At 34.1% G+C, this 11814-nt stretch overlaps 1 protein-coding gene across 1 annotated transcript; it reads left to right on the top strand.

The window, feature by feature from the left end:
* Positions 1–6432: 6432 nt before the first annotated feature.
* On the top strand, positions 6433–10697 carry RpL17 (ribosomal protein L17). The gene is made up of 4 exons (XM_085945754.1): positions 6433–6460; positions 6668–6753; positions 6837–7109; positions 10418–10697. The coding sequence occupies exons 2-4, from the start codon at positions 6673–6675 to the stop codon at positions 10622–10624; spliced, it is 561 nt and encodes a 186-aa protein (XP_085801880.1). The 5' UTR covers positions 6433–6460; positions 6668–6672; the 3' UTR covers positions 10625–10697.
* The last annotated feature ends 1117 nt before the right edge of the window (positions 10698–11814 follow it).

Here is an 11814-nt window from a genome sequence, read left to right as displayed (position 1 = left end):
CGTGTTCGTGTACACGTGAGTGTGTGTAGGTAGGTCTATTGTCTATTGTACGACATCTTTTGCGTGTAGTGGTAGAGGTGCCGGCATTATTGTGTGGGCAACTAGGTAGGTAGATAAGTAGGTACCTGAATATTTGTACAATAAAAGCAAGGAAAAGCGTTACCAAGAAAACCGATCTATTTTGGAGCCATTTTGGTTTATTTTGACGTTTTGAAGCAGTTGAAAATGCTTATAACACACCTACATCAAATCAATAGAAATTAACGAAATATTGGATTTCGTACATAGGTAGGCGGCCAAGCATTTTATTTCTTATGAGCTCAGAAGAAGATAGGGAATTCTTCAGGTGGCACATTTACATACCTAAATTAGTGGAACATCTTTTTTTTCCACTGCCCACGAATTACATAAATGTTAAATTTAATTATTGTTACCTAGCGTTATTATTACTGACTGCTCTTACATGAAGCCTATTGCTTTGTTATATTATAAAAAATCATTTCATAAAAATTCCATGTAACTAAGTAGAGGAGAACAGATTACGACGAAATCACGTTGGAACGGTGTTGGTGTCATTCGAAAGTAACGAAACCAACACCTAAATGACTCGCCTGCACTTCCAGATGAATCTGACACCAGTCTACCAAAGTAAATAGGTACAGAGAAGATCGATGTATTGTATCGTTTTAATAATAATGCGGCATATGTATACATATGTCAATTATCAGTCTGAACCGAAACATTTTTTTCCATGTCCGATAGATACTAAGAAGAGTATACGAGAAATGGATGTTAGCCACTTGCTCAGCGTACTAGGTTCATGCTCTGGGTCCAAACACACATTTAAAAACAACATGTGATTTTTAGCCAGACCCGAATCTGCGACCCACGACATTATAGATAGGCCGACACGTTACCCGCTCGGCCATCTTGCGGAAAATTAAAATTACAAACAAAATTACCTGGTATATATTATAATTTCATGTCATTAAATTTAATTATATTGCAAAAACACTTACTTTTAAAATTATAAACACGTCCGCATCTCGTCGATAATAAATATTATATTTTAATATAATTGTACGGCCCACACTTTGCACATGACTGGTATAGTTACGTATCCAGTAGTCGTAAACATTCTGCGGCAACAAAGTTTTAGAATGTTTAGGTTTAGATGCTAATTTTGATTTATTGTCATTTCATTACATGATAACAAGAGAGGGAATTTGAAATTCAAGGTATCGTTATAGATTTAAAAATCGTATTAGTGGCTAATAAATTTTATAATATTATGCATGAATTAAAAAAATCCTTTTTCATGTGTATCAATAAATACATGTGATAGGTATGTGCTCCATACTGACCTAAAAACTTATCTGGAGAATGTGAAGGGGGAGCCATTGTCGAAAACTACCCAATCACGACTCGTAACTGGCAAAATCTGACATTCGAATGACGTTTTTCAATACGGCGTCCTATGGTAGTTCGTAGTTCCATTTTTGGCCATTCTCCAGATAAGTATGTAGGTCTATACCTACCAAGCTACATCGATTGGTTAATGTTAGGGATGTCATAAAAGTATTATACCTATCGAGTAGGTATTCCAATACGTTATCAAATTTATTATATCATTACTCTTTTGTCAATATCAGATCGAATTATGATACATTTTCCCATATTGTATTTGAAATTCCGATTGACGATTACCATGTATTAGGATATTTTTTGCAGTAGTTTCATTACTTTAAGCTTAAGCGTAGTGTAATCAGATGTACCATATGGATAGTAAATAGAAAGCCAAGCCTTTAACAAAAATCAGATAATACAGACAAAAACTACAATAATAAAGTAAAATATAATAAGTTTACGAATTTTATTAGTTATTACAAAACGGTTCTTTCATATTGATTGTAAAAATCATTACGATGAACAACAAAAATACTTAATAAGGGGCCGTCCATAAACGACGTCACACTCTAAGACGGAGAGGGTCAGAGAAAATGTGATGTCACAAAATAAACAAGAAAATAATATAAAAGTACCTAAAAACACGACATTGGAAATTGGGGATTTAAGGGCAAAAAAATATTTTACTGTTTTTTAACGTTATGGGGAGGGGGTGTAAAAATATGTCGTAATATAGACAGGGGAGTAAAAGATTATGTGACGATGGGGAGGGGGGTTAAAATAGCCAAAATTGTCTGAAGTCATAATACATGGACGGCCTCAGAGTATGTACGTATGTCATATGTGGTACTTAATTTGATTTCTTTAATGGTGTTAACTGTCAATTGTTGGTGGAAAAACTAATACTCAGAACCGTATTCGTCGTTCGTTTAGAAAATTTCTCATTGAAGTGGATGAAACTGGTCCTGAATATTATTAAATAATGTGTAATAAGTAGGTATTATAATAAATATTGTGTATTATTGAATTTAATAAGTATGCGATTAATTAAATTACTACAATATCGTTTTCTGTATTACGTCTATACGAGTATAACACATCGATTTATTATAAAAAAAATGACACAACATACCTACCTACTTAGGTTATAACACGAGAATTTGAAGAGAATTACATATGATATTATCCAATTCGAGACCAAATTCAAACTTGTCACAATTCAAAAAAATGTTGACAACTGCTTCTGCCGAAATGTATTAATTGTATTACTGCAGAGCACCCTGCGGCTTTCAAATTTTTCTGTAACAAGATTATTATTATTATCAATACCGGTTTATCTTCATAAGCCAGTTTCAATAAGTATTTTTTCTGTAAGTTGTACAACAAAAAGAAAATACACATTCTGTAAAAGTTAGGTGGGTAGACATGTAAGTACACAGAATAAAACAGTTCCCTGGGAATGCATAAGTATTAATACATAAATTATCTGATTCACCAAGGGGCTGGTAATAAAAATAATGTAAATTAATAAAGGGTTTTACGGGCATCTATCTATATTACACATATTGGTATTCATACCGCAGTTTCCTTAATTGCGGTAGGGTTTTCGAGTTTATATGTACTATATTCCCGCATTGTTCAATAATAATGTTCTTCTATGTACTTATACCAAAAATTCTTTATGCAGCCTGTGACATAAAATACATAATTATGTATAATATTATTGATATGAAAATAACAATAATAATAATAAACATAATTTTATCAACGGCCCCACGATGGCCGAGCGGTAACATGTCGGCTTATAATGTCATGGGTCCCGGGATCGAATTCCGCAAACGCACATGTTGTTTTTCAATCTGTATGAATACCTATAATAGTTTGGGCAAGTGGCTAACACCCATTTCTCGTAAAAACAAAAATGTGTTAATACAATCTCTGTGGTGGCTCAGGCTAGGATCGAATATGATGATGTAGATGTAATTTTATTAACCATAATTCTTCCTTACCGTCTTGCTATAATGAGACACTAGGTACAGACCTACAAACTTATCTAAAGAATGGATGGGGGAAACTACGCAATCAAGACTCGCAACTGAACAGAATCTGACATTCGAATGACGTTTTCAAAATGGCGTCCATATGGTAGTTCGTACTTCCATTTTTGGTCGTTCTTTAGATAGGTTGTAGGACTGTACAAAAGTGTTATCATAGAGAGAGAGAGAGACAAATCAATGGAGTGGAAGTGTCACGTCTTTATAATACAATGAAAATGAAGCCGCGTTTTGAAAATAGGCACTTACAACATGCACAGTTAAATAATAATCAACATCCAATTTATTTATTCTTAGAATCCAAGAAAATTTCTGTAACCCTACGTCTGTATAGACGCACTTTATTATACCTACTGTTACTTCAAGGAATAATTACTTACCTCAGTTTCTATTATATTACTTCTAATAAACCTTTATTTAATATCAGAATTCTCTATGAATAAACCCCACTAGTGGGTAAGTAATCGAATAAGTGATTATAAAAACTTAAAACATTCGAAGAAATATGTATGTATAGCAGCCGCAGGCGAAATTTGATTTATGTATGTCCCAAAAGTTATATTTTAATCTATGGTTCCCAATTATGTTTCCACCTTTGACCCAAAACTTTTTTGAAACTTATCATACCAGATTCTTGTAATAAGTATGGAAAATCATGAGATAAGATGTGAATTATTGAAATATTATGTACTATTGTAATATATCCTACAAGAGGTTGGGGATGCTTGTTTCACGTTCTATTTCTGTGTCCCGGTGTATCTAAATACCCTGTGATAGTCAATGTATTCCGTACAGGGCCGAATTAAGTTATTTAGATGCCTAAAATACTAATTGTCCTCCATATAGGATTTCTATTTCCAAAATAAGCAATTGCCAATATTACAAATGGAAAATAGTTCACGGTAAAATGTATGTGCTGCCCTAAGCATAGTGGCGGGTTTAGGAACGCGGAGACGCGCGAACTGACTGATTTTGAGGCCCTCACGATAAAAAAATAAAATAAAAACCAAAAATCATATCCTTTAACTAAAAATAATTATTATTGAGGTTGGCAGTGATGAAACAAAATAATATTAGTGGTTATCTTTTTGTATACAAGTACGTAGGTATACCTATGTTTGAATGCTTTTGTTTATGGACTCCTTTGATGTTAGTTACAAGGATTTTGTGATGCTTTGGGTAGTATTTTGTAGGTAACCTATTTGTAATAAAAAAAAAAGATTTTTGTAAGTATAATTTAATAATTCAATGACCAGCTCGGGCCTGTTTCAAGGCCCCTTTATTTTTCTGACGAATGTATTGCATTATCTGCGCCACAGAAAATCGCTGCTGCCTAAACGTGTGGTCATTTTGTTTATTTGTTAATCCGGCCCTGATTAGGTTCCTACTTAATAAAAATATATCTAATGATTTATGGTTGTTCTATGTTTCAATATTATTTATTGTTTCTATTATATTATGCAATTTTTAAAGGTATTTTTTTAACGGTAGGTGAGTGCTTACCTACTTATTTGTTCTGTGATTATCATACATATTATTAGTAGTTCTTCTCTTCTTGATCGTGCACTCATGGCTGAGAATCGTGACCACATTTAAATTTAGCCATCCTTTGAGCGACCAAGACTTTTCATCCTTCTCGATCTTCCGCTTCTCTCAGGGCAGAATGGATGGTGCCAATTGAGAATGATATTAGTAGTTATGCAATAGGTAGTAATTTTATTTATTATTAGAGACAAAACTTTGTGAACATCCTATGAAACGTGAACTAGGTATAAAAACGGAGATACTGTATAGTGTATCCCATATTCGGCATAGAACATAAATTGAGACCGCACGCCCGGGAAAATCGTCCGTATTTAATCATAGAACAGTTATACTGTTACGTGGTATTTACTATTATTCAACTAGAATATAAGCCTACAAAAAATATTAAAATCTCTTGGTAATTTTCCATTCGGTACTGACGAAATAATGATCTAATTTTAGCTGAAACAGTCTAGCCGGTTCAAAAATATCATATGATTATTATTAGTACAAAATAATGATATTTAGACTTTATTACCTATTGAAAAAATCTACGATCTCCGGGAAATGTCAATAAACTCTCAATGATTTTAAGCATCTGTGAAAATATGTTCCAGGATAAAAAATCACAATAAAAAGTATTCCAATTAAATATAATATTAATAAAATATAATGAATTTACATCTAATAAGGCAAAGTATGTATACATCTACATATACATAAAATTATAATGCTTATCTCACAATGCTAATTCACGTCCACGCTTTGCGACGTTCCCGCGCAAAGCTAAATAAAAAATGTTGATAAGGATTTCAGCGCGAATTATTTACTTGTTTGCATTCTGCATACTTCGCATAACAAACAGCACAGCGTGCTTGAGGTATTGGCCGATCAGCTGTTAGCTGTCATTTCACATCTGGCGGTATTAGTGCCATCTAACGGCAATTTTTAAAGCATATTTTTAATAGTAGATTTCTACCGTGGGTTTGACCAGTTTTGGTGGACACTAGAACGACATCTATTAAAAAATATAAGACAAATACCATAGAGTTTAGAATGATTTTTGAAAGTTTGAAAAGTAGAAAAATATCAAATGGAATAAAAATAAATTATTGTACCTGGCTCAACCGCAATAGTGAAAAAACATTAAAAAATACTATTATTATAATAACGCATATGTACTTACCATCTTTTGATTGAAATCAAAAGTAGTCTAGTTGTAGATATCTGGGTACCTGGATAAACAATGTATTTAGATACACTTTCATGTTACAAAGTTTATTAAGTTTATTTTCTATACAATATTTAATATTTTAATAGTAAAACGTAGGTTGTAGAGTTGAATAATCATTTCACGAAAAAAATGACAATATCAAGTATACAGTATATTATTATTTTATCTTTTCATAGACAAGATTGCTGCCTTGTTGTGCGCCAAACTTCATTCTTTTCCGGTTGAAACCCATTTCAAGCAGGTAGGTTAACTAAAGATTTATTAAAAATCTGTAAACATCGATTGCTGGAATTAATAAAACAGTGTTTCAACGGTTTAATTATATAAATAGGATTACTTTTTTGCGAGTGTACCCCAAGTTTATCGTGTTCCTAGTGTACCACTATAAAATCTGTCCACGTTAGTTGTGCCTGTCAGACGACTTAACCTTATAACTTTTACTTTACAGAAATAATGGGTCGTTATTCCCGTGAACCCGACAACCCCGCGAAGTCCTGCAAAGCGCGGGGCTCCAACTTGAGAGTTCATTTTAAGGTAGTACTATCAATTTATCGGGCTTTGTTTTTATTTTACAAAATTGACTTGTGTTTTCATTGGTGTTTTTCTTTGGATTACAGAACACTCATGAGACCGCTATGGCTATTAAGCGGTTACCGCTCCGTAGGGCCGTCAAATACCTGAAGAACGTCATTGACAAGAAGGAATGCATTCCTTTCAGGAGGTTTAACGGTGGAGTAGGTCGTTGCGCACAGGCTAAGCAATTCGGAACCACACAAGGCAGATGGCCTAAGAAATCAGCTGAATTCCTTCTGCAGCTGTTGAGGAATGCCGAATCCAACGCGGATTACAAAGGCTTAGATGTCGACAGGCTCGTCATTGATCACATCCAGGTTAGTTATTTATGTCAAAATTATAAATTATTGTATGATTTGACAGAAGTGTATTCAATGTGAGTGAAGTTTACCATGTTCCGGACTATTGACAGCTCCCCACAATTATGTCAATATTAGTTTATACATTTTGATTGTCTTGACATTTCTAGTGTTGGATCAGTTTTTATCAAGCATGGCAAATGTGATCAGTGGGCTAAGTCAAGTAAAAATATGACAATTTCAAGTGCAGCTTCAGTTAAATTATGGAGGATTTAATAGTACAGTAGAACCTCAATATAACGGACTTAGAAGACAGACAAAATATACGGTCAAATGTGAAAATTGTTTAAAACATACTGTCAATAATTCACAAAATTTAAGAATGTTCGTTAATTATTCGTTGAATAAAAGAAATAATTAATTAAAAATTATTAGCTAGTATGAGTAAGTTACATCATAAAATATTGGAGAAATCTGTGACGGCTAGTAATTAAAGTAGTAGGTACCTACTTTGATTTAATAAACGACCGATCGCCAATAGTAGCTTGATTTGGAAGAACGCTGAGTGCATATTAAAAGCCCAATAGTTAAAGTTTGTCGTCATTAGTATGTCACCTCGTAGCATAGTAGATAATGCGCGGATTGGGGCGTAAACCCATAAACCCATGAGATGCAGGTTCGATACCTGCCGGGTGTCTTAGTTTTTTCAAAAAGATTTTTTCTATTGGTTATAACATATTTTCTCAAGTGTTTTTCAAAATTATGTATGTTCAATAATTTGAATGGTACATTCTTATATCTTGTGAATTATTCGTTGAATAAAAGAAATAGTTAATTATAAAACAGGATTTTGTTTGTGTTTTTATATAATTGACTTTCGGTTTTAATTGACACCCTATTAACCGCATTAGTCCATTATATCCGAGTTCTACTTTTATGTTGCAAAAAAATTATATATTATAATATGTGTTGCCCAATATGCTTGACAGTGTTGTTGTTTATATTTAAGCAAAACTGTTTTCTTTTGGGCAAATATTAATTGAAAATGAGTTGATGGCCACCATTCTAAATATGTTTGTCAGATATCTACTTATTTCATACAAAAAGAGGTATTGTATATTATGTGTGGCAGTGGCGAAGGGTGGAGGTAGGCTGTTAACATCCAACATAAATAGTGCATGCTAAACTTGTGTCAGTCATACGTATTTGTTTTCATTGAACTAGGGCTACAATGTGCAGATGGTGTTTTGTTAGTTTTTAAAATTCAATTAAACCCTGCGTAATTCAAGTCATAGTAGATACTATTCAAAAGATATTCATTTATCAAAAAATATCTAAAATTATGCCATTAAACCTTACATCGTTATCGTTATACAGTACTCTCTCAGTAATCCGCCACCCCAAAAACCAGTCAAGTGTCCAATTAGTGAAAGCGGTGGATTATGTGCATACATACAAAATATGGTAAAAATTAAAACAGGTATTTCGTAAAAGTCTTTTTTTGAGACATTTGTATGTACTAGCAAATTGCGGTTTTATTTATAATCAAAATCAAGTATTTACTAAATTATACATAGGTATTTATAAACTAAGTATGGCTTAGGATTCCTGGCTTTCCCTATGACTGAAAGCTTAGTTTCGTGTGTGTTGGTTGCATTGGAGCACGGCATAGTTGTCATGCGGTCCTTGGGCACTTTCCTCCCTGGTACATTACTTTCTTCGCGATGAACGTATGTTTTACGAAGGAGAAGTTTCCAAAATAAACCTGTCTCATGTGCGTTGTATACTTGTACGCAGCGGACTACTAAATTTGACAATGCAATACTGTTGAATTATAGACCTTGATTTTGTGCTTTCAACTAGAAAAAATAACGGCGGATTATAGTAGTTGTCGGATAATCGAGCGGCGGATTACTGAGGGTGTACTGTAGATATTTTATAGATTAAAGAATATTTTTTTGTTGATTCTTGTTTAGTGCCAGGGCTTAAGGCTATACCTCAGTTGAGGTATGGTCTAAAAAGATTGTGGCTAGGCAATTCGCGGATTGCGGGTCACGGGTGCAAATGACGCATGCCGAACGAAATATAATTTGTCATATAAATCCAATATGCGTCCATTTATTGTTATCTATTTATTGTTCTATTAGTGACAATAATTATATCGTCTCTGTTCTGGCAGAACACACTAACTGGAGAATACTAGTTTTGAGTAATTTGACTTTGAAGTTGTTAAAATGTTTGAAATAATGGTCTATAATGCGAGTTTATTAAGTAATCGTAAAAAGGGTGACTTTAAAATATTAAGACGGTTTCCTGACGGTAAAGTTTGAAATAAGGAACATTTTGGTACCAACTCAATATTTCATTTTTTCAAATTAGTGTCTTCTGCCAGAACAGTGACAATGATATATTCATTGACATGTTTTCTTTTTCAAGTAAATGGGTAACGTTTTTAGTCATCTTTACACGATTTAAGAATTAATACCCCCGTCGCCATCACGAAACAAATTGACATATTGACACCTAGACGTTTGCTCTCCGAATGCCAGCAAATCCAAAATTTCGTCGCGCCTGTAGTTGAAAATTATTTGCTGTGTCACTGATGTATCGTTAATGAATTTTAAAAACTAACTAACGCCATCTGTAATATGTATTCTTTATTCAACGAAAACAAAAAAGTGTGCACTATTTTTGTCGGGTCGCCCATAGCATACCTAAACTGTTATGGTTTGGTTGAGGCAGAGTTTAATTGAATTTTACAATCTAACTAGTAGCATCATCTGCAATTTGCATTCTTAGTTAAATGAAAACAGCTCGGTATAACTGACGGTTTAGTCTGCACCGTTTATGTCGAATTTTCACAGCCTACCTCTACCCCTCGCCACTGGTTGTCAATTAGTCAAGTCAAATAGTACAGGCGTCTAAGTTAATTATGACTATTTTAACTAGTAGTTGTTACATGAAATGTTGATCTAGTTAAAATCGTCGTAATTAGATAAGATGCCGTAACTTAATTGGAAAAGCATACTGGCGAAAATCCAGTAAATTAAGGTTGAAGTCCCGTCTGGTGTCGTATTTTTTTTCTACAAAATGATTTTTCTAGTCTGTATAATATGTATTAGATGATTTCAAATTATGTAAATTCACCTTTCAAGTTCCAACCTTGATTCATTAAAAAAGTAATTGCCATTTTTGGCAGATGCGGACATTTCCCACTCCGTCGTTTATTCTTAACATTAGTAATAATTAGTGTTACTATTCTTGTGGACCAATTGATTTTGAAAGTTTGATCATTTTTACTAATTAGTTATTATTTGTGTTTCCAGGTAAACCGTGCCCCATGCCTGCGCAGAAGAACGTACCGTGCCCACGGTCGCATCAACCCTTACATGTCATCCCCCTGCCACATTGAGGTGTGTCTCTCGGAGAAGGAAGAGGTGGTAGCGAAGGCGGCCATGGATGATGAGCCAGCCAAGAAGAAACTGTCCAAGAAGAAGCTCGCCAGGCAGAAGGAGAAGATGATGAGGGAATAGATTCCAAACTTACATTAAGTTTTACAATGTAACCTATAATATGCTTTGTTCAAATTAAATCTATGAACACAAATTACATTTGTTTTATTATGTGCTTGGTTTTCATAACATCCATACCAAAAATTGTGATGTAGTGTAGTCCTCAGAGACTGGAGTTTTGTTGACTTAAGTAAAGACTGATCGTCACTCTTTCATGAAGCTTGAATAGGATATTGGTATTTGCATGTAGGAGGGAATGATAGAACAACATATAACTATCAACGGCCACGTTGAGTCCAATGATTGCCCTCATTCAAATATGAATATGTAAATTCTAATGGATTTAGGTTTTGTACTATTCCATTTGAGTAAAAACTATGTAAAAGTACAAAACTTAAATCCATTAGAATTCAAATTCCGTCAAGTACATTCAGTCGATAGTATTAATATTATAAATATATACTTGTGTTCCACTCAGAGCTGGGAATTAAACCATGAGAAAGAACCCTTGAATTAATTCAGAATTAAAGTCTGCTCTGAATCTTGGGAGATACCGAATAGGTATAGTAGTCTATGATCCCAACCTACAACTGGGGAACCCTTCAAAAACGAAAGGGTTTTGCAGGTTCCTTTGGTTTTTACATTTTTATTCCATTACTTACCAGTCATTCTTCACCATGCCAACTGGCAGCCCAGTCTTGTTAGGTGTTGTCTGGGAATAATAATTCTTGGAATAAATGGAGGTTGCTCATGTATATAGTGTTGATGCCTAAAGCATAAAGCCCACCAAAGCGGCGCTCGGTGCGTTCTCTACAAAGTAGGCCCCCTCCCACCCAAGCATTACCCTTCACCTATGTAATAAGGGGCTCAAGAAGCACAAAATAATTATTATTATCAGCGTCTCATAACAAAGCAACAAAAATATTATTAAATTTCTCGGGGCTTGTAATTAATATTCACGATGACATTCTACCAGCGAAATATCGGACACCCAATAACTAAACAATGACTTCGCTGTTATTAAATAATGCCTTCTCGCCCGTCTATCGACGACACTTCCAGAAGCGTGATTTTGCTTGCCGTGTTCAATGAATGGACTACGTTGTATTTTCGATGATTTACGCGCCACTTGTGAAATTTTGCGTGAGAGCCCCCACTCGCGTTAAGTGGGTTTTACGCCTAATAATAACATGCAAAAAAATCAACTACAA

This window comes from Rhyacophila brunnea, unplaced genomic scaffold, assembly GCF_057557595.1.
Source record: "Rhyacophila brunnea isolate RB1 unplaced genomic scaffold, BYU_Rbru_1.0 scaffold_19, whole genome shotgun sequence".
NCBI lineage: Eukaryota > Metazoa > Arthropoda > Insecta > Trichoptera > Rhyacophilidae > Rhyacophila > Rhyacophila brunnea.
This window is presented reverse-complemented; position numbering and strand designations above follow the sequence as displayed.

What these genes read in the sequence shown, in the direction of transcription:
- RpL17 (XM_085945754.1), top strand. Translation starts at nt 6,673, where the DNA reads ATGGGTCGTTATTCCCGTGAACCCGACAACCCCGCGAAGTCCTGCAAA. An exon ending in ACTTGAGAGTTCATTTTAAG is followed by an intron (nt 6,754 to 6,836) that starts GTAGTACTATCA and finishes TTTGGATTACAG; the next exon opens with AACACTCATGAGACCGCTAT. An exon ending in TCGTCATTGATCACATCCAG is followed by an intron (nt 7,110 to 10,417) that starts GTTAGTTATTTA and finishes TTGTGTTTCCAG; the next exon opens with GTAAACCGTGCCCCATGCCT.